At 36.1% G+C, this 23,446-nt stretch overlaps 2 protein-coding genes across 2 annotated transcripts; one reads left to right on the top strand and one right to left on the bottom strand.

The window, feature by feature from the left end:
• The first annotated feature begins 3,240 nt into the window (after positions 1-3,240).
• Positions 3,241-19,640, top strand: LOC112754475 (1,4-alpha-glucan-branching enzyme 1, chloroplastic/amyloplastic). The gene is made up of 22 exons (XM_025802127.3): positions 3,241-3,707; positions 5,203-5,357; positions 6,112-6,386; positions 7,441-7,539; positions 8,472-8,514; positions 9,223-9,282; positions 9,584-9,664; positions 10,903-11,019; positions 12,471-12,554; positions 13,115-13,236; positions 13,418-13,537; positions 13,696-13,825; positions 13,926-14,036; positions 14,684-14,812; positions 15,063-15,166; positions 15,845-15,989; positions 16,361-16,508; positions 16,629-16,729; positions 16,856-16,933; positions 17,205-17,360; positions 18,684-18,758; positions 18,899-19,640. Exons 1-22 carry the CDS (start codon positions 3,581-3,583, stop codon positions 19,109-19,111), a joined length of 2,673 nt encoding a protein of 890 aa, XP_025657912.1. The 5' UTR covers positions 3,241-3,580; the 3' UTR covers positions 19,112-19,640.
• Positions 19,641-19,984: 344 nt separating this feature from the next.
• LOC112754476 (growth-regulating factor 3) lies at positions 19,985-23,016 on the bottom strand. Its single transcript, XM_025802128.3, has 4 exons — positions 22,394-23,016; positions 21,896-22,078; positions 21,364-21,661; positions 19,985-20,653 (listed from the first exon to the last, which is right to left on the bottom strand). The coding sequence occupies exons 1-4, from the start codon at positions 22,623-22,625 to the stop codon at positions 20,149-20,151; spliced, it is 1,218 nt and encodes a 405-aa protein (XP_025657913.1). The 5' UTR covers positions 22,626-23,016; the 3' UTR covers positions 19,985-20,148.
• Between the last annotated feature and the right edge of the window lie 430 nt (positions 23,017-23,446).

Below are 23,446 nucleotides of genomic sequence, written 5' to 3'. Positions count from 1 at the left end.
TTTGGAGATAATTTGTCTTTCTAGATTAACTTTTCTTACTGTCTTCTTCAATAACCTTCTGTTTCCTTCAATGGCAGCCATAAGTGATTAATTCATGTCCTCTCATCAAGTTAATCTCCTCTACTGCAACAATCCACCACATTGAGATGACTCATGTCCTCTCATTAAGCAACCTCTAGGTTTCTCTTTGTAGCAGAAGATGAAACTCTAAGCAATCCACTCTCTTTCACGATCCTACTCAAGGTGTCACAGACAAGGCAGATCTTCCAGATCAAAAAGTGCTGCTTCTCCAACTCTAGCCTTAACGCCATAGAGACCTTACGCACCCATAGTTAACGGGATTATATGTCACATATCCAAATTTGCTCAGGTGCTCTATTGGAATCCGCAATGTAATCTCTAGTTTTAGTTCAACGCTATCCATGTCAGAAATCGCATGAAACCCATGTAGAACAAGGGTGATTGTCACGGGTCACCCTCAATTCATAAGATGAAGAACGAGGTTGCGTAAGAGAATAGAATCAGACATATTGAATTAGAACAGTAATATTATTGATCCATGAAACTCAGCAGAGCTCCTAACCTTAACCTTAGGAGGTTAGTGACTCATACTGTACAGAAAACAATAATGAAAGGTTTGAATGGGCAAAGATCTAAAAGTTCTTAACAATGGTGATCTTTGTTATATTTATACTAGTCTAGTAACTAAGGATTACAGAAAATAAGATAAACTAGTCTTGTAGTGCAAAAATCCACTTCTGGGGCCCACTTGGTGAGTGTTTGTGCTGAGCTTAAGTGTCTCCCATGAGCTAGTAGCCCTTAGGGGAGTTGAACGCTGGCTAGGGACTCCATCCTGGGCGTTGGACGCCAGCTGCTCCCCTGTGGGCGCTGGACGCCAGGAATGGGGCTGGTGGCTGGCGTTGAACGCCAGTTTTGGGCCTTCATTTCCAAAACAAAGTATGAACTATTATATATTTCTGGAAAGCCCTAGATGTTAGCTTTCTATTGCTGTTGAGAGTGCATCATTTGAACTTTTGCAGCTCCAGAAAAGCTCCTTCTAGTGCATGGAGGTCAGATCCTGACAGCATCTGCAGTCCTTTCTCTGCTTCTGAATCAGACTTCTGCTCAAGCTCTTCAATTTCAGCCAGAAAATACCTGAAATCAGCATAAAACACACAAACTCAAAGTAGAATTCAAAAATGGGAATTTTGCACTAAAACCTATGGAAACATAATAAAACTTAAACAAAATATAATGAAAACTATATGAAAATGATGCCAAAAAGCGTATAAAATATCCGCTCATTACCATCTTATGGAAAAATTTAATATTTTTTGCATAAGTCTGATCAACGATCATTATTGTACAGAAATTGTCGCTAATATTTGAATAATTACCCAAATTAGCCCTCAAGAATTTTAAAAGTAGATATTTTAGTATCCAAGAAAAATTAATACACAGATCAATTTCTATCGTTTCTCTCCATTAGATATAAGAGTCCTCAATGTAGTTTTTGGCATAACTCACTAACAAAAAATGCTGAGTTGGCATATTAACTCGTACATATAGCCGTTAAGTGTCTACGTATGTGAGTAGGACAAAGCAATCCCTAGCCTTGTAATAAAAAATGTCGTTGTATGACCTGACTCAGAACGACTAGCAGCTGGCTTTTTTACTTGAACCTTCTCAAACAACTGTAACCACACTAGCAAAGAAAAATCCTCAAATGCAATTCTCAGTTAATAACTCAACCACATACAAAATAATAAACAAAATAATCACTCACCTGCTTCAAGTAATACAGCATAGAATTATAATCATGCGACTTAAAAACCTACCACACCAAAAATAAAAAACAAAATCAGACATAAGAAATCAATAACCAAGAACTGAGTTGCGAGCTTAATGGCATTGATGACAAAGGCATTCTGGGACATGGTTTCCTACACCCAAGCGCCTCCAATATTCGAAGAACTGTCGTTGAGTATGACGTCAAACGCGGTGCAACCGTAGTCGGTCATGAGCTTCTTGATGCGGCTCACATTTGGGCCTGGTGATATCCTCCTGGATGGCGATGGCGCCACGGATGGAAACAAGGTCGACGTCAATGACAAGGTGGTTGATGGGGATGTGCTTGATGGCAACCTGCATCCATCCTCTGGGGGTGGCGTAGAGGTCGAGGATGGTGGAGGCAGATTCGAGAAGGGTGTATTTGGCTTCTCCTTCGATTTTACTTTCGTCATTATTACTGCTTCATTGAGCTTCCAAGGGTTTTGGGATCACCAAAAAGGAAATGTTCAAGTGCTGCTGCTATGCTTAGTGCTGCTACTGGGTGCTAAACACATCGTTTCATACCATTATTAATACGATGTCATTTTTTATTACAAAGTCAGAGACTATTTTATCCTTCTCGCATATATAGACACTTAACTGCTATGTGTACAAGTTAACGTGGCAACTCAATATTTTCTATTAGTAAGTCACGCTAAAAAATATATTAGAGACTATTATGTCTAAAAAAAAAAAAAACGATAAAAATTAATCCGTATATTAATTCTTTTAAAAATTAAAATATCCACTTTTAAAATTTTTAAAAACTAGTTTGAATAATTATTCCTGATATTTTTTTTCCTTTCAATCATTTTTTTTTTACAAAACAAACCTCCCAAACCTTTGTAATTGCGAGCGAAGAAACTTTTGAAAATGGACCGGATATATTTGTTTTAATGAGCAGACATCATGGGCCTACATCGAGATTATTATATGCTTATCGCGTCTGCCTTGGTATATAAATAATCATTTGATCATTTGATACTACAATCATAATTATTATTACTATTTTGATTAAGCAGTAATAGTATTAATATTGCAATTATATTTTAATAACAGGTTAGAATCTTTGCTTCTAATTTAAATATTAAATATTATAACTAATTCCATTCCACTTCAGCATTTCTTTCCAAAAGGGGAAGTAGGGGCATATACTCACTAACTCACCTCAAAAGGAACCTTTCCCGTGTGCTTTTTCCTTTTACACAACAAAACAGAGTCTAAAATAAAAGAATAAAATAAAAGAATAAAATAAAAGAGAAATTATATGCGACGTTCATGGCTTATCAATTCATATCCGAAGCTGGTCCATGTTTACTTGTTTAAGGAGAGAATGGACGATCAGAAATTGCAAGCAACAATAAGCCCAGTGGGCCCCATAATCCCAATCATCATGCAACACTTGACTGCACTCGCAAACGCAACACATGTAACAGTCCATCACTTCGTTTGAGTTTCATCGCTACCTGCCTTCTAGATAGTGCCACTTCTTCACCGTACAAATCCATCTCCCAATTATTAATTAAACTTAATAAACTCCATTTAGTGCTTCAAAAGAGGAAATCTCACACACACACACACACACGAACCCAAACCCAGTCAGTGGTCAGTGTCACGCTTCTCTCGCCTTATAAAGTAGTATAAAAATTCACAGCTCTCGATTCTGGATCTCTTTCCGTTTCTTCTTCCACTCAATAACACGCACACTCTGTTTTCTGAATCCTAATCTGAACCCTAGTGATCGAGGAAAATGGTTTACACCGTCTCGGGGATTCGGTTCCCCTCGGTTCCTTCGTTGCAGAAATCGTCGCAGCTGAGCTTCCACGATCGAAGGAGCGCTTCGTTCTCATTTCTCCTGAACAGGAACTCCTTCTCTCGTAAATAAGCTTTCTCTCATTCTTATGATGGTTCCGTTTTTTTGTTTGTTTGTGGAGTTGTCAGTTGTGTGAGGAGTGCTTGCTATTTTTGAACTTTGATTAGTGAGTTCTTTCTTCTTCTTCTTTTTTTCCCCGGTAGTTACGCTGTGAATCAATGAAAAACTGTTCGGTTGATGAATAGGAAACGGTAAATGAGTGAAGCACCAAATTTAGATCATTAGATGACATCGTTTGCTTTGGCTGAGTGGAGACCGACTTTTGCGTTGCTCTGTTTTGTGCGGTTGCATGCAAGATGCATCTGTTACGAAATAGAATACTAAATGTTGTGGACTCTGGAGTCTGGATCGAATAATTGTGTTTGTGTGACTGGTTGGATAATTTTTGTATGTATTTCCGCGTTAAATTAACATATCTGTGAAATCCAGCAGTTTTTGAACAAGAATGATGGAATATAAAATAATCAGTTGTTAATAATCATAGCGTTCTTTTAGGTTCACTGTAGATATCTTTTGTTTCTTTCAGTTGCAGCTGCAATGTTGGGGAAAGTAATTGGATTTTCTATATTTCTTTTGCAACAAGTTCGGCTTGTAAACCTGTATTGCCAATAATTTATTCTGCATATTTTTGTTTTAGAAAAATGTGTAAAAGTTGTAACCAAATCCTGCTGTAATGCTACCTTACTCTTCATTGTTTGTTGAGAATATGAATTGAATCTTAACTGTGCGCAGTATGTATTTAGGGAGACAAACAATATTAAGATATTCTTGGTTGGTAACTTTAGTGAGGACATAAAGTGTGTTGCTAGTGCTTTTGTAGAAGGGACAAGTTCATGTCATACGGGCTGAAGAGCTTTTGTTCTTTTACACTTTTGGGCTATCGGGGAATGATTCCGCAATTGGTGTATCTGGGTTGGTTCCCTAGGAGGCAGATGAGCTGTTTGACATGGTAGCAGAGTGTCCACAAGGACAGTGGTATCACTCTCCAAGATGCTGTATGGGGTACTTTTGAAAGGATCAAATCACCTTTTAGACCCCGATCCAGATAAGAGAGAATAGTTCCCACGGAGGTCCCTTGACTGATCTTGGGGTATTTTCCGCTTGCCTCTACCAGATGGGCCCAAGAAAGGCCATCAAATTCTTCCTTTGTCTCATTAACCGAATTAGATAATCTCCTGATGCTTGACCCAATTCCTATTCCTGATTTTCGGTTTGGAACATTTGGTATAGGGCAATAGTATGTAATTAGAGTGGTAATGATTGAACGAATCATTATAACAATGTGAAACTAGCATCAGTTGATTTGTAAAAATGGCTATCAATATTCAATGATTTATGAGTTTACTTATACATCAACATATTAACATTGACCTGAGAAAACACAACCTTGTGATAATATCTTTTTCATGGGATGAATGTAAAGTTTCTAGCTGGCATGCAGAACCAGGAATACTTGACAGGCATGAACACACCTCATTGATGTACATTCGCTTTTTCAGGGAAAAGTCTCGCTGTAAAATGTTCCCATGATTCTGACTTGTCATCTTCCACGGTTGCTGAATCTGATAAAGTACTTATTCCTCAAGGTCACGATAACTCTTCAACCACGACTGATGAAGTTGAAGCTCCTGATATAACTTCAGAGGATCCGCAGGTGCTTTTTGTTGTCGTGTATTTGGAGTATCTATGAAATGTGTGCTTCTTTTTTATGCCAAAAATGTTACATTTGGTTGAGTTTCACTGTACTCGTCATTTGTTGATTTTAACTATGAGAAAAATCTGGAGGTGGAAGAGAATGGATAAACTTCATTGTTATATATGGAAAAAAGAGGAATATAACTGCTATTCACTTTTCTTGCTGTGTCTAGTAAAAATGTAATGGAGTTTCTGAATAATATACTGTTATCAAAGTTAACTATCTACTTACTAAACTGTGAACATATACAAAACAGAAGTGAAGGTAGAAAGTATTTTTATGATCCAGATTCTTGTATGCTTTTCATGTTTTTGAGGATGTTAATGGAACTAATAACAGAATAGGCATGATGATTTTTTGGATTAATGGAATAGATGAACTGAGTTTAAGGTGGAGCAACATTGAAATTTGTCTTTATTCTTGAATAATTGGGTGGTAATTATTTGTATGCACATCATTGTTAATCATTTGAAAGAAAATTTGCTCTGGAGCCCTTTGGAGATGTTATTACTGTTTTACGGAAGTCATTTGTAATATTCTTAGCCTTTGAATGTAGGCATATTCTTTGTATTGTATTTCAATATGCAGCATGCCTAGTACGAATGCTGCTTTTTTGTTATGGATTGACAATTTCTGGTTGTTCGTTATTATTTATCTATAAATTGGCTTTCTTGGAAATGATACTTTTCTTTACATTGTTGTGCATTTTCAGAAAATACAAGAGTTAACCATGAAAGGTGAGAAAATTGATTATGAAGCAGTTAGCACTGACAAAGATGACAAGGATGGGCAAGGTCATGTTTTGTCATCACATGTGGATGTTGACACCAATACTCAAGCTGAGAATACATCAGTATCTATAAACAAGAAAGTGAAGGTCGAAAGTGAGGAAGCTAGACCAAAGATCATTGCCCCACCTGGCACTGGTCATAAAATATATGAGATTGATCCATCTTTGCAAGCTCACCGTGCTCATCTTGACTTCCGGTAAGCTAACTTCTTGACCAATATTCTTATAGGTCAAACAAGTACCTGATGTTTTAAATGGAGTAGGGATTGAAGATGTGTAATGTTTTAATAATGAGGCTATATTGACCTTTTATTGATAATTTCATTTTCATGTTTCATGTTGTTATGTGGAAAAAAAAAAAATTACAATGTATGAGGGTGGCTAGGTTGGAGGGTGAGATGTACAACGCTATGAAGTCCCCGAATCTTTTAAATTCATTGGCTAGTATCTCCTGTTGCAATTCAATGTGTGACATGTCGAAGAGATCTTACTAGGGTTTCATGCTTGGAAATTGGTTCCAGATCATGAAGCACTGACTGTTTTTGCATTACACAGTTTTTTTTTTTTTTTTTTACATGTGTTTCTTAAAATTTATTAGTTTATTGATATGTCTAGCTGATTCTACCAGTTTCCAAGTGGGATAAGTCTTTATTGTTATTGTTGTATGAGCTATTGCAATTGATGCACATCGAAATTGAAAGAGAAATAGTTTGAAGTAATTATTGACTGTACGAACTTGTGATTCAAAAGAATATGATGGATAAATAGGCAGCATTTTTTGGGCTTTGGCCTCTAGTGTTTACCCTTTAACAAAAACGATTATCTCCTTTGTGTTGGAATTTCCTTTGAAAATATTTTGTTACGTCAACTGATCTGGTTTGACCCTATATTTTATTAAACTAGATTGGTATTGTAATGAAGAAATTAGAACTAGGATAGGTGTATCCCTATTATGGGCCGACGTGGCTCAAAGTAATTTATCTAGGCTTGGATATTGGTAGATGTAAAGTTCTTTTGCATTTGGTATTATAGATATTTTTCTTACTGCCATTACTAAATTATTCAAATACTTTATCTTTCATTTCTGCTTACACTCGGGAAGATGATTAACATATGGTTTGATATGCTGTTTTTTGTTGTTCCTAAACTGTGCATGTTTTAATTTTTGTACCTCTGAATACTAGGTACTGTAACTAAATGGGAACATTAATTATTTTTTTTTTTTTGAAATACTTATGTCTCAAATCACAGTTATGGACAATATAAGAGATTGCATGAAGAAATTAACAAGTATGAAGGTGGTCTGGATGCATTTTCTCGTGGTTATGAAAAATTTGGCTTCACCCGCAGGTATTACATTGCACTTACTTTTAGAGGTCAATGCTGCTCACATCAAACAACTTCCCCCCATGAATTACTGATGGCACATTAAGGGTATGTTTGGGAATTTAGCTTCAAAGATAATTGAAAAGCAATCACCAATAATAGAATAATAAACAAAAGCTAACAATGGAATACAAGAATGCATGTGAAAACTTTGTTGTTTGATTTGATTATGTAATGAAGGGAAAGACCTCTGATCGTTTAAAAAGTAAAATCCCTTCTTCACTCTTCAATTTGGAGGGAGTGAAAAGTGAATGCAAAGAGGGTTCCAGTAGTTCTTATGTTGCCATTCCATTCTTTTTAAAAACAATTACCAAACATATGTTCTATTAAATACATCATGTCATTTTGTGCCTTGCATTCCATTGTTTATGGTGATTGACTGAATGTGTTACTCAAACAAGAAATCTTGCAAGGGGCAACAAAAGTAAAACCTTTATAGGGAATAAAGTATTGAATTTTTGCTCTAACTAATGATACGAGAAATTCCCAAGACTTGAACTACCAAACTCCAAATTTTCAAATTTTTTAACAATGAAATCCTTGTTTCATGGTCATGCTTCTAGCATTTGATTATATCTAACACATGCCTTTTATTCAAGAAGAAGATCCCAATAATGCACAGATCACCTTGTTCTGAACTTCTTATAGAGGAATAGGGGCAAGAATGGTCAAAATGAGGAACATATAGAGTTCCAAGAACTAAATTTAACTTAACATGGACACACAATGACACAGGTTACAATGCAGATTATATATATATATATATATCAGAGATGGTTCTTAATTAGATGACTGAGTGTCTGAGTCCACAATGTACTTTAGAGTTTAGAGGTAATACAAGATAATTTAGCAGTAAATATTAGCCAAAACTTAATAACTATAAACTTTGTTTGCAGTGCTACAGGCATTACTTACAGAGAGTGGGCACCTGGAGCAACGGTATTTTCTTTATCTTAATTTTTTGAATCAAGATTAGTTCTTCTATGAATCAAAATCTTTTGTAATTGTATCCTTTTTAAGCATAAGCTTTGAAGGGAGTCCAGAGCCACTAGAGTTTCATATCATAAAACAACTTTCTGCTTTACTATACATTTTAGTCGAAATACTGTTGTGGGTTTTCAGTGCACCCAATAAGTTAATTGCAACGGCTTTCAACATTTCCATATAATATTTGAGTTAATTAGGATGTGTTGGAGCTTGTGAGTTGCTTCGTTGAACTATTCTCTTTATTCCTTTGCCATTTATACCATGCTTGCACAATAGGCAATACTTATACTAGAGTTATAGAGTTGACTATACTTATGGTTGCTGACTTATTGTCAATATAATTATGATAGTAATCTCAAATTTACTGAACCTATGATTGCATTCATTTGGTAGAAAAGAAATGTTAAAAGCATTCTATAGATCAATTTCAAGATCTACCTTAGGAAGCATTAACACAATTTTTGAAGCAGTGATGTCTTTTTCCTCATGTCCTTCCTATTTCCTACTCTATACATTATATATCTTCAAATAATATTTGTAGATAATCTAGTTTTGGATTTTGCTGACTTTAAACTATCAAGAAAATCGTATCAATCCTATATATAGTTGGTATTTTATTTCCACTGCAAATAATTATGGATATTATTGGATGCTTTTCAGTCAGCAGCATTAATTGGAGATTTCAACAACTGGAATCCAAATGCAGATGTAATGACTCGGGTATGTTATCTGTAATCATCCTTTGAAGTTTATACACGCAATTTAGGATGCTTCTGTCATGAATAAAGTAATGACTAACTAACTAGTGTAGCACAGATTTACCAACTTGAGGATTTTTATCTTCCAAATATTTTCCTGACGTTTGATGTAGAATCTAGTGTATATGCCTCCTCGCTACCTGATGTACCTTTTTCCTATTCATTCCTTGTATGAGTTGTTTGGTATTTTCTTTAATTTCTTCCTTTCTAAATGTTCCTGCCTTTTTTGTTCCAAATATATATATATATATATATATATACAGAATGAGTTTGGTGTATGGGAGATCTTCTTGCCAAACAATGTGGATGGTTCACTGCCAATTCCTCATGGTTCTCGAGTCAAGGTAGTTTTTCTCCTTAACATTGTATGGTTAGTTAATTGATTGTGATCTTTACTTTATTCACTATCAACAAATGGCTTTATTACTTTCAAACAGGCCTAGGCCCACAATTGTTATTCTTTTAATGTTGGCAAATTGAGTAATTGTGTAGGCAATGAATCTTGAATCCCAATTAGCAACAATTAATATTACAATATGTGAAATATAGTTAAACATAATCTTTACTTGTATGTTTATACTTTATATATCTTTTTTCTTGCAAATTACTGCAAGTGATTAGACAAAACCCTTGCATGTAAGAATGAGAATTCTGTTATAACAAAAGCAATGAAGCAACTATTGAAGGATGTATGAAATTTTATCCCCTATTATTGAAAAGCTTACAAAAGAAATTTTAGTGATTCATGCGGTGGTGCTAGTGTCTGCAATACTTAACTGCTCAGACATCGTGATGTGTTGTTGAGTTTGTTTCAATGTTGACAATCTGGCCTATGCATTTATGTATACTCGAAATTGCGTGACAAAAATAAATAATTAAATAATTAATAACTGCAGGAGATTAACGTATTGATCTTACTGATGTACAGAGATTCTTATCTCTTCTGTAGTGATATTTAGTTTCTTTTCTTAAAATAAATAAATAAACAAAATAAAAAATAAGATAAATAAATAAATTTGAGGTATTTCTGCATTTCTTATCCATAAATTAGGGATGCTATCTTTAGGAAATCCCCTATCTACCTGAGATTAGACCAATTTTACAAGTTCATTGATGATGCTTCAAGAACCTTCTTCGTTGAAAACTTTTTTTACCTTTCCAGTGCAGTATACAGTGTAGCATAATAAGCTCTGTGGAAACGATCTTTCTTTGTCTTGTTCCGAAGAAGCTTTACTATTTATTCTTGCTAGCATCATCTTAGTGACTTTAGAGAAAGTATGGCATCCAACTCCTTGTCAGCATATAAGTAGGCATTTCACTAACTGCATTTAATCAAATGACTGGTTATAATGAAGATTGGTGACTTGGCTAACTTCGGCATCTTTCTCCATTCCTTTGATTTTAATATTAATTATTTCTTTTGAGGATATCTTATCCTTGACTAATGTAATACCCAACTTTATCTGTCTTATAAAACTTGTATAAAAAGTGGGGTACCATATATGAAAAACATTGATAGATGGCTTGAACTATGGTTGTGGGTTTATTCTGTGAACTAACTATCTCTAAAACACATTTGTAGATCCGCATGGAAACTCCGTCTGGAATCAAAGATTCAATCCCTGCTTGGATAAAGTTCTCTGTACAGGCTCCTGGTGAAATTCCATATAATGGTATATACTATGATCCACCAGAAGAGGTAGGTTTCAATGTCTCTTTCATTTATGCCAACCGAAATGAAAAATGTAGTTTCTCTCCCCCCTTCCATTCTAGCATTTGTTACAGAATGGAATTGTATTTTTTCCCTCGCTTGGGTGATATATGATCGTTCTTCAAGGAAAATTTTATTACTTTTATAATATAATGTATTATAATATGATATGCAAAGAGGTAGACAAGTTTGTAGTATTGTATGCCACTGCTGATCTGCCACTCTGTCTTGATGTTTTCTTATTATTATATGTTACATACCCTGAGGAGAATGCTGAGTCAGCAGTGCAGGCAGCTAAAAAAGGGAAGATAATAATCCCTTTACCTTATCATTATTCTAGACGAAATAATAAAGGAAAGGGAGGAATAACTGATTTAAATAACTGATTTATTTTAGGAAGCAATAACTGATTGAATCAGTTAGAGGAGAATCAGGGACTGCATGATTTTAGGAGGCAATAACTGATTGAATCAATCAGAGGAGAATCAGGGAACTGCATGATTGTGAAGATTTCGATTAGAGAGAGGGTGAGGCAATAAAAGAAGGAACCGAATAGGTATTGAGGGAGGAAAAGATTTGGAAAGGCCTAGGTTAGGAGAGAAGAGGACTCTCGAAATTCCTCTGCTATCATTTTCTATTCTATTGTAATTCTGCATTTCCATTCAATAAATCCCAGCTGAGAGTATTTTGCCTAAAGGGTAACCTGTTCAGTTTGTTTTTTTTTGTTTTACCGAGTGCTGTGAGAGCATTCTGTTGGTACCAGTTTTAACAACTGGTATCAGAGCGTGGTTGTCGGCGCCATAGAAAGGGCTACCTATAGGCTGGATTAAGGTGAATACCGAATACTGATAGACCGTAGCAAAGTGGATACCGTTGGGTCAGTGTCGATAGAGTGAAGCCGCCGTGGACGTCGGCTCTCAGGGCCGGTGTATTGTTAGGGACTTGGGTATTATGGGTGCTCGAAGTCCCACATCTAGTAGTATGGGATGCTTGATGTTGTATATAAGGAGAGTGGTTCTTCCCCCTTAACAGCTAGCTTTTAAGGCGTAGTTTCCCACTTTCCTTAGATACCTAACATTATATGCCAAAGATTTCACAAGCCCCCTTCTCCGAACGCATGAGATGTACTTTGCTTAAAGTATAATGCCATATTCTTGTGCCTTAAAAAAAGAATGGTAGACAAGACTGCAATGTTCAGTTTAACCATGTTTGTCAAATGTGTCATGAAAATTAGTCTATGGTAATAGACTCTTAAGTAAATGAAACGAAAATAATCATTTAGTGATAACAGTATGCTTAGCTATCCATACAGGTGTTAGTAATCATTGACTTATGTATATGGTAACCTACTTTGAAAAAAGTTTGTTGAACTAATAATGTTTGATTTCTCAGTCATGCATTCCTGTTTTAAATTTGTTTTGGTTTTCTTTTCTATGCAGGAAAAATATGTCTTCAAATATCCACAGCCAAAGAGACCAAAATCACTTAGAATATATGAATCACATGTTGGAATGAGTAGTTCGGTGAGCATTTTTACACTTTTCTTAAGGAATGAGTAAAGGAAGTCTAATTTTTAGACACCATCCACAACCAAGTTTTATTAAACTGAGGCAACTGTGACTGGAGTACTGGACTGATCTCATGACATTTTGAGGATCCATGTTGCAAGACTATCAAAGAAGAGTATCTAAAATATGTCAAACTTCAAATTGATACTTGCTCCACAATTCTTTCATGTATTTTTTACGTGAAGTTAAATAATCTTATCGTTAGCAAATTAACAAAAACAATTTTAGTAAGCCAATTCTTTGGTAGCTGCTAAGAGAAAGCATATTATAACAAGCAGTGGGCTTTACCCTTTTTGGTTTTTTTCAAAATGAAAACTCATTAGATGATTTTTTATTGCATTGGTCTTTTTTCAGATAATTGCTGTCAATCTTATTTGCATACCTGAATGTTTTGCATAATGTCAGACTAAATCTATCTAGTCACCAAAAAAAAAAGACTAAATCTATCAAAATTTAAGTGCATCGGTAGAGTTTCAATTGTTCTTTACAACTAACTTATCGACTTTGAGGTGCAGGAACCAAAAATCAATACGTATGTCAACTTTAGAGATGAAGTGCTACCTCGCATTAAAAGGCTTGGCTATAATGCTGTCCAGATTATGGCTATTCAAGAGCATTCTTATTATGCTAGCTTTGGGTAATTCTTGTGCAATCTGATGTTGCCAACTTTTTCCCCTTCTCCCTATCCCAAATTGCTGTTGGCTTGTGATTCAAAGAATAACATCCATTTTTGCTATATTTTATTTATTTTGTCTCTTATTGTGTTCCTCCTAAAAATTGATGACCTGATAGTTAAAAAGCTGTTATGCATGAATCAGGTACCATGTTACAAATTTCTTTGCACCTAGCAGCCGGTTTGGAACTCCGGATGATCTCAAGTCTCTCATAGACAAAGCCCATGAATTAGGCCTGCTTGTTCTGATGGATATTGTACATAGGTAAATGATGTTAATATTCTGTTTCGATCAATATCTATGAATCTTGTCTTTCATCCTTTTCTTCAAGTTATCATTATATGGATTTTGTTACATTCATGATCTTGTTGTGCCATATTTTTAAAATTGCTGCTAATACAACCAACATATTGTGAATGCAGTCATGCATCAAATAATACACTGGATGGGCTGAACATGTTTGATGGAACTGATACTCATTACTTCCATGGTGGGTCACGAGGTTATCATTGGATGTGGGATTCTCGTCTTTTTAACTATGGAAGCTGGGAGGTAAGTGCTGTCTGCACAGAATTCATTAACATTTTTGTCAGCATTTTTCCTTATGATTTACCCTTGCAGAGTAATGCCATATTGTTAATTCTTAATATAGGTTCTAAGGTATCTGCTTTCAAATGCAAGATGGTGGCTGGAAGAATATAAGTTTGATGGGTTTCGATTTGATGGTGTCACATCAATGATGTATACTCATCATGGATTGGGGGTATGTGATACTTGATTTTTTTGTGATTTGTCTTTGTCTCAACATTTTAGGTTAACTTGTCTCTGTTTTTACTTATAGACTATTATCATGAAGGATAATTAGACCACCATGTGAATGAAAAATATAATGGCTTTTGACTATTTTCTCCACAATGCTGATAACTGGAGACCTTTATTGTTTTCATTAGCTTGTTTGCTTATGCTACACTGCCTATGTTGTGAAGAATGTCTTAGCCTCGTCTTGCTATTGAATTTCTTTCTTGGCTTGGAAATAATTGTGATCATAATTTTTTTTACTTCATCATTATTGAATGGAATATTTACATATGCTTTGAATTTCAATAATATAGTGTTAAATTTCCTTGTTGGGAGAATCAAAATGACAGGGCCCAACTGAAAGTAGAATATATAGTCACCTCTCATTGTTCAGTTCAGTTCAATAGTAGAAGAAATGATCTGGAATCAATCATTGAATAGTACTGGCTTCTGGTTATATATGATATGAAACAAGTAAAAGAAAGAAAATAAGTACAAGATATACAAAGGGAACTGTATTAAACAACTAATAGATAGGAGGTTGATATTTAAAGAAAAAGCATTCCATGTTCTTCAGCATATGTTACAAAATAACATGTTTTCATGATGCAGGTTGGTTTTACTGGAAATTACAATGAGTACTTCGGTTTTGCAACTGATGTTGATGCTGTGGTTTACCTGATGCTGGTTAATGATGTCATTCATGGGCTCTTTCCTGAAGCTATTACTATTGGTGAAGATGTATGCTAACCTTTCGTATGTTTAAAATTTTGTTAACAGCTTAGAAACTATGTTACTTCTGTTATGCCCTGCTTGAAATGTGACTTGAGTTTAGCATTTGCCACTGCTCAAAACTTGATTATTTGTCAATGGTAAACCTGTAAGTAACCCAATGGCAGTAAAAAATAACTGGAAAAAATAATGTGGCTGAATCATCTACTTGACTCAATGAAAACTGCGGTTAACATTACAATTATCTTTTCATTTACAGGTCAGTGGAATGCCAACATTTTGCCTTCCTACACAAGATGGTGGGGTTGGCTTTGACTACCGCCTGCACATGGCCATAGCAGACAAGTGGATTGAGATTCTCAAGTAACTTTATTTTAATCTGGAACCCGACATGTTAAATTTCCTTCTTAAGTAGTGTTGATTGTGGATATTTATGCTTACATATAAAGTATATGATGAATTTGCGTGAAACTGAAAGAGACATGGCTTGGTGCTGTAAAATGATAAAAATAACATAAGAACGGCTGGAAAAATAAGACCAGGATTATTTAATCCTTTGTTTAGTATTGTATTTGGATTATGAAATAACCTTTTAGGTTAAATCCCAATTGGAATGTCTATAAAAGAAAAGAGTATCAATCTGAAGTTCCATAGTACAAGCAACTCAAATATGACACAGGTTAAGTTATCAGCAAATGCATGGAATGTGTTAGTACTTTGGAGAATTCTTAAGTCAAATAATTAATTGCTGATACTTTCTACTTGTAAGGAGTAATCGAACATAACTGGGGTGATTATGTTTGAAGTTAATGCTAGTCATTCACTTACAATGTTACTAAGCTCCTTAGAGTGTAAGCGGAGACTTTGCATGTGGAAAATGCACACTTCCCGTGTCTTAACATTTTTACTATTTTAGGCAATGTCAAATTGTGTCTCTTTTATCATTCCACCTCTATAGGCCATCGTCATCTTATGGTTTATTACAAGGTTGGAAAAAAAAAAAAACTATGTCTGATTTCGGCCATGTTCACTTTCATGTAGGAAGAAAGATGAAGACTGGGAAATGGGTGATATAGTTCACTCTCTCACAAACAGAAGGTGGCTAGAAAAATGTGTAGCATATGCTGAAAGTCATGACCAAGCTTTGGTTGGGGACAAGACAATTGCATTTTGGTTGATGGACAAGGTGTTTAGCTCTTCCATATACTGTCTCTCTCAATTACTTGAAAATGTTTATTCTGAAGAACTGCTTGCTTTGAAAAGATAAAAAAATGGAGTTTCATCCAGTTGAGTGTTGACTGTGCATATACTGCATTGGGAGTTCTTTTTATTTGTAGCTGCTATACATAAACGAATAATTGGTGGATGAATATAAATCATGTGGAAATCTATCATCTGCATTTGCATTACACTCCTGATATTGGGGACAATTCTTGTAGCTTATAGGAATCTAATATGGCATCCTTCAATTCTCTTGTCAAATCATTAAGGACCCTTGTTTTATACATTGCTGTGTTTTAGCTACTTTTTTCATAATATTTTGTTTGGTTGCTTCAGGATATGTATGACTTCATGGCCTTAGATAGACCATCTACTCCTCTCATAGATCGTGGTATAGCACTACACAAGATGATTAGGCTTATCACAATGGGTCTTGGTGGGGAAGGGTATTTGAATTTTATGGGGAATGAATTTGGCCATCCTGGTAAGCATATGGGAATTGCTTTTTGTCATTATTAATGTAAGGATTTAAAAATAATTTGAGCAGCAGTTGCATTTAATGTTGACAAGAAAAGGGGTTTTGCTCTTTGTTGTTTCTGTTCAGAATGGATTGATTTTCCAAGGGGTGATCAACATCTTCCTACTGGTGCAGTAATTCCCGGGAATAATTACAGTTATGATAAATGTAGGCGTAGATTTGACTTGGTAAGTTCCTGGTATCCACATTACGCACATTACTTGTGCACATTCTCACTGTCTATCCTTGTGGGGGATTCAAAGAAAATAGTTCATAAGATTAACAAAATTATCTTTATACCCTTGTTTAATCAGGGGGATGCAGACTATCTTAGATATAGGGGGATGCAAGAATTTGATCAAGCTATGCAGCATCTGGAAGAAAGGTTTGGTGTAAGTGTTCATTTTTTCCTGACTTACTGGGATTTAATTGTATTATTTCTCATCAATGGAGTTACCTTGTGGGAAGTTGGTTTTGACTATGGCAACAATATTTAAAACAAATGTGTGAGCCATTCTTTATTTTTAATTCTTCTGATGCAGGTTCTATCGGAATGTTTATGCTCTCTTTTTGTGTTCTTTATAGAGTACTATGGCATTTGATCTAATTTGGATCCCCTTAGGGGAAGCAGTTATAGAAAGTTAACTATATTTAACTTTGCAGTTCATGACTTCTGAGCACCAATATATTTCTCGGAAACATGAGGGTGACAAAGTTATAGTGTTCGAAAGGGGCAAACTTGTATTTGTCTTCAATTTTCATTGGTACAACAGCTATTCAGATTACAGAGTTGGATGCTTAAACCCAGGGAAATACAAGGTATGATCTGCTACTCTGACAAGACAATGTTGATAACATTTTTTTTAATAGATAGGAAATAAGTTTTTATTCATAAAAGACGTCAAACATCATTTACAAGTAACAAAGACAATAGATTTAGATCTAAAGAAGAAAGTTGGACATTTTCTATGTTGAACTAAAGCCCGAGAATAATACAATTTCAGTTACAAAGAATCTTAAACAGTGGAAACAAAGTCAAATTTGGCTTTTTTAAGTTTCTAAATCTACACAGAAAGTGCTACAATAAAAAAAGGGCAGCCCGGTAAACAAGTATCACACAAGCATCCCGCGATAAGGGTTCAGGGAAGGGCCACACCAAAAGGGTATATGTACGCAGCCTAACCTGCTAATTACATATATGGCTAATTAGGTCATACGGAGACAACTCGACCATTGTCCCAAGGCACCCTTTCACAGAAAGTGCCACAACATAGTAAAATATTTTTTCCCTTTCTTTTTGAGCAAATCTGAGCATACTTTTTGATCAAATCTTCCCTTGATGTACTCTCCAAGATCTATAAAATAGACTAACTATCCACAAAGGAAAAACAAGAAACACCACAAAAGGAGAGATATAACAACATGAAGGAACAGGGGAGGGCCTCCGCTGCCTTGAAAGGCTGTGGCGGCAGCGGCCCTCCACAAAAGTGCATTATGCTTTCTTCTTTTCTTAGAGAGGGAAGAGAGAAAGGTGCTGTATATGACCCCTATAATTTGAAACTATTGACAATGTTGCTAGCATTAGAACATGAAATTCTCGTGTATACCAATGCAAAGCTACCACCTGTTTTTTAAACCTGAGGAACGTCGTTTACTCCTTTTCATCATTGTCTGGTTAGTTTACGAATTCAGCAAAGCAGTTTAGTGATTAACTATTTCCTTTCTTAACAGTATACTCTCAATTGAACCAATTATGAGTGTTTTGTATTAGTGTGAAGGTGAAGTGCATGTTAATATTATTCTACTACAAAAATGAATCATTTTTGTTCTCTCAAATTTAAATAATTGAAGTTTGTATGAGTGAATTTTAGTGAATATTCAATAACTGAGCTAGAAGTCCCCAACGAAGTAGTAAAGCCTTCTGCTCCTTTTTTCTCTGTCTCGTGTGTATCATCAATATGACATCTGTTCTGATAGCTAGAAAAAACTCTGCACTTGTATCATGATATATCACATTCCCATTTCAAGAAAGGCTATATTATAGGCACTGGTTGTCAGTGGCATCAAAATTCTGCCAAATACTATGTTTCCAGAATTAGTTTAGCATGTTGTGTAATGGATTGTGTTTTTTCTTGCTCTCAGATTGTCTTGGATTCAGATGATCCCTTGTTTGGTGGCTTCAATAGACTCAATCCCACAGCCGAGTACTTCACCTCTGTACGTGACTTGTCTAAAACTTCCTTTTATGTGCTCATGCTTGGGTGTGGAGCGCTAAGTTTTCCGTTTTGTCCTAATTGTGTGTTTCTGTTGACGGATTTTAATATTCATGTGGGCATCAACTCCTTGATTCCTTACAGGATGGATGGTATGACGACCGACCCCGATCTTTTCTCGTGTATGCACCTTCTAGAACAGCTGTGGTGTATGCCCTCGCAGATGAAGCTGAACCAGAGCCAAAGCTAAAACCAGTTGAAGTGCTAGTGATGGAACCAGAGCTAGAGCCAGAGCCAAAGCAAGTGCTAGAGTCAGAGTCAAAGCCAGAGCCAGTTGAAGCAGAAGTTGAACCCTGATGACTATTTTCTGGGACAAATGTGACTAGTGCTGCATGGCATGTATGCGATAACAACTCCAAGTCAAACTAGCCAACAAATATATCTGTCGGTAACGCTGAAAAGCTAAGAAGCTGAAGTAAAAAAGTCGGAATATCGTTCATTGTGAACCGCTATTTAATCTTAAGCGAGGCAGCATAGTAACGTGAAAATCTTGTACTTGTGCCTTGCTAGGTAAAATTATGCATAGCACGCAGAGTTTTATGTTTTTACTTTTTAGGGTTTTATGTTTGACCTCTACGGATCGTATCACATTTGAGGAATGTGAATCAGCAAAACATCTGTCCACGACCCTCACTGTACCCGAGCAGCATTCACCAATCAATCGTTCCTAATTGCAAAGGTACCGAGGGATCTTACCCTGAAAAATTTTGCGAGAGGCTTTTGCTTTTGTAAATGTCTCCGTCACATTTAGTTGAGTTGTAGCAATAAGCAGTGTTTCACATTTGATTGGTTCAATGCAAAAACTTTTATGCTTGTGCAAACAAAAGTAAATCATATTCGTTCACCAAGGAAAAGTTGCTTATCTGTCGCAGTACTGTTTATTTCCTTGTGTCATCTTTTTGAAGATAACAATAACTAATACGCTCACCTCGTTCATTTTCTTCTTGTGGACTTGCCTGGCCAAGTGGCAACAATGGATTTTCACACTAATTAGATTTGCAAAGTTACACGTTCTAAATATTTTAACAGGCGATCGGTTTTTTTGTTCCAAAGTTGTGAATTTCTTCGTATTTAATACCTCGTAGATTTAACTTCAATATACGTAAATAGTGGCTTGAATAGAGGAAACGTCGCATTATGAACTCCCTCCACTTAGGTTTCATGCCCCTATTCTTGGAAACAACAGATGCATTCCATAGGATTGACTCAAAAGTGTTACAAGCATGTCCAGTGTCCAACAATGGCCACAAAAGTGGAAAATAAAATCCCACCCAATAAACAAGCAGAAAAAAAAAGATCCAGACAGTAAATGGGAGCACCAATTGAGTTAAAAACTAGGTGCTAATGAAGCTGGTCTGAGAGGCAGAAGCACGAGGCAAGTGATGCAGAACACTGGTGGGAGATGAAGTGGAAGTGGATGATCTGAGTGCCTCAGCAAGTGGCCCTCCCATTGAAGCCACTTGATTCCCCGAACTCCAGCCTCCGGCCCAACTCAACTGCAGTTGCTCTGCCTCTGCATTCCCATTCCCATTTCTTGGACCCGGATCCTCCCCATACCCAGTGGACAACTTTAGTGATACATCTGAAGAAGCAGCATTATTTCCAGGCATTGAAATTGAGAGTGATGTGGCCGAGTTTATCCTCCCACTCCCACCACCACCACCATTGTTTTCAGCGTTTTCAGGGTCCTGATGCAGTGAGCGTGGCCAGTCATCAAAGAAATGCCTCAGCATGTGCCCACCTGATCTGCCACCATCCCCACCCACATGATGATGGTTATCTTGATTTTCAAACACCCTCTTGTTTTCTTCTTCCTTGGTCCCTCCACTCCCAGAGGACCTACACAGTGGCCCATCCAACAACACAACCAAAACAAAATTATCAACTAGGGCACACATCATACAACGCAAGATTGTGGCTCTGGGAACACCAGCACAACATTATTTCTATATTTCGTCTAAAAAGAAAAGGTTGGGGATTATTTAGGCACAATCTAAGGCTTTTTTTCCTTTTTCCACAAACGTAAGACTTAAAGAGACATAATTTTGCGGGCCCCCCTATCCCACCAGTTAGGCATCAGTCAATCAACCAAAGGAACCAAACAAACAATGAAACAATCTCTAATATTAGATTACTTGTTTAATCTAGAACCAAACTTCAAACTTAAACCTTTCCATGTATCTTAAGAAACAAGACCGACAGACAAGGAAAATATGTAAAAACAGAAATTGTTGAAGCAAAAAGTATGTCCCACCATATTGCTACACATCAAACACACATAGAAGCAATAGTTTTAGTAACCATTTCCCAAAGCAAAACCTCACTCACTGATTGCACTTTATTCTGATAGTACACCACACTGATTGCCTTTTATTAGAACATAATAGTACTTACTACTAATTATCATTATTTCAAAGTAAAACATTCAATTAATGCACACGGCACAGTACACTACTAGCTAGTAGTCTAGTACCATCATTCAAACCCAATAATAATAACTCATTGTTATAAGTACAGAAATAGTGGAAGATCATAGTTATTATTATTACCGTTCATTATTAAGGTGAATGAGATCAAAAGGGGATTTCAATGAGGCAGTGGCAAGAGGCGGTGAAGAGATACAAGAAGATGATGAAACAACGCCTAAAGTAGTTCCACCACCAGTGGTTGGTGTGGGTAGTTCCACAGGCTTTCTTGAACGGTTTCGACCTCTATGCATGTGGCGCTCGCAGTACTTCTGACCGGCCACCACGTCCCTCGAGCACCGCCACTTCTTCCCGTCAGTCCTCCGGCACCGCCCTGGCTCCGGATCCATTGATGCTCTTCCCCAGTACCCTGATTGCAACACTGCACATGCAACCAACAAAAATACAAACTTTAACATGTCCACAATATACCCTTTATCTTGATTTGTACCAAAATCCACAAGCATGTCAAAAATGTAAACTTTGGTTAGCTACTGATGATGCTGCATGAAAATACGGATGATAAATCTCCTTAGGGGGTGTTCAATAATAACAGGAAAGACCAAAAAAGGTGCAATTTTAGCAATAGAGGTTATGAATAGTATTAGGAACTTACGAGCTGCAGGTTGATAGTGTTGGAGAGAGTGGTGAAGGAAATAGGGAGAAGAATGGAAGAGGCTTTTCTTGATTGGTTGAAGGAGCTCAGGGGGAACAGCAGCACCGGCCAACATGTACCTGAATATCAAAGCCTGCAACTCAAGCTCCTGCCACTGTGACAAGCTGAAGTAACTCCCCATTCCTATAACCAGTAACACACATGATGGAATGGATTATGATGATGATGATAAAGACAAGGCACAGAGAGAGAGAGAGAGAGAGAGAGAGAGAGAGAGAGAGAGAGAGAGAGAGAGAGAGAGAGAGAGAGAGAGAGAGAGAAGGGGTGAATCCAAAAGAAGAAAAAGGTGAGAGCTCGGAGGAGCTAGCAACAGCAAACTCGAAAAGTAAGCAACTCAAGGCCAGAAGATAAGATATAATCATACTTTCTGACTTTTTTTTTCCAGTATAAGGGAGGAAGGGAAAAAGGAAAACACTGTGAAAAGGAAGAAATACTTACTGGGGAATTTGGTGGTAGTAGTAGTAGTAGTATGAGGAGCAAGTGTTGAATCTGACAGGGTGCAGGTGACTTTGCTGTTGGGTTCAGGTACAAACAAGGGGAGAGCAGAGGCAGGTGATGGTGGCTGTTGTTGATGGGATTCTGGTGGGAGAAGTTTTGGCATCTTTGTAGAATGTTGTTGTTCCTCTGACTCATCCTGGTTTCTCCATTGCTTCAGATAATGGAAGTCCATGAAGAGAGAGAAATAGAGAGGAGAGAGAAAGAGAAACCAGAGCTTTTAAGTTTGGTCGATTATGTGGAGCGGGCTTAATTTAATTAACTCTGGTTAGGTATGGTGTAATGTTATGTTACGTTGGATGTGTAAAGACCAAGTTTATGAAGAAGAAAAAAAAGAAAAAAAGAAAGGGGTGAGCAGTGAGGTGTGTGGGGTTCCTTTATAATGTTTGGCAGATAGCAGTGAGGGAGTGAGAGGATTCTGACAGCAAAGCCTGCAAAGTTTGTTTTGAAGGGAGTGGGGAAGCCCTAGAGAGCACTTGAGAAAAAGACAGTCAGACAAGACAGTGAGGGGAAAAAGAAGAAGCCCTCACAAAGAAATATTTACAATAAAATAATATGAGAACAACTGGATTGATGGATAGAGAGAAAGAGAGAGAGAGAGAAAACCCTGCAGTCTTTGTCCTTCTCCTTCTGTGCCTTTGCTTTGGAAATAGCACTTGTTTGCTTAAAAGGATATTTCTTTTAAAATAAGAATTTTGTTTTCTGGTGTCATTTCAAATAAAAAAATTAAAAACTAAAAAATATTTTAGTTTCATTGTATGTTCAAAAATATTATATACAAATTAAGAAATTAATTATTATATATTTATAAATAAATATATTATTTAATTATTTTTAATATATATTTTATATTTTAATACATATTTTATATTTATAAATAATTTAGTAGTTATTTTTTAATTTATACGTAACATAAGAATTTTTTATAAATAAATTAAATTATTTTAATTATCAAAATATATAATTTATAACATATTTATCAATTGGTAATACATT

This window comes from Arachis hypogaea, chromosome 16, assembly GCF_003086295.3.
Source record: "Arachis hypogaea cultivar Tifrunner chromosome 16, arahy.Tifrunner.gnm2.J5K5, whole genome shotgun sequence".
NCBI classification, from domain to species: domain Eukaryota; kingdom Viridiplantae; phylum Streptophyta; class Magnoliopsida; order Fabales; family Fabaceae; genus Arachis; species Arachis hypogaea.
Note: the sequence above shows the minus strand (reverse complement) of the source record. Positions and strands in the feature narration are given on the sequence as shown.

What these genes read in the sequence shown, in the direction of transcription:
- LOC112754475 (XM_025802127.3), top strand. Translation starts at nt 3,581, where the DNA reads ATGGTTTACACCGTCTCGGGGATTCGGTTCCCCTCGGTTCCTTCGTTG. An exon ending in ATGTTGGAATGAGTAGTTCG is followed by an intron (nt 12,555 to 13,114) that starts GTGAGCATTTTT and finishes TTTGAGGTGCAG; the next exon opens with GAACCAAAAATCAATACGTA. An exon ending in TTAACTATGGAAGCTGGGAG is followed by an intron (nt 13,826 to 13,925) that starts GTAAGTGCTGTC and finishes TTCTTAATATAG; the next exon opens with GTTCTAAGGTATCTGCTTTC.
- LOC112754476 (XM_025802128.3), bottom strand. Translation starts at nt 22,625, where the DNA reads ATGGACTTCCATTATCTGAAGCAATGGAGAAACCAGGATGAGTCAGAG. An exon ending in ACACTATCAACCTGCAGCTC is followed by an intron (nt 21,662 to 21,895) that starts GTAAGTTCCTAA and finishes TTGCATGTGCAG; the next exon opens with TGTTGCAATCAGGGTACTGG. An exon ending in ATTCACCTTAATAATGAACG is followed by an intron (nt 20,654 to 21,363) that starts GTAATAATAATA and finishes GCCACTGTGTAG; the next exon opens with GTCCTCTGGGAGTGGAGGGA.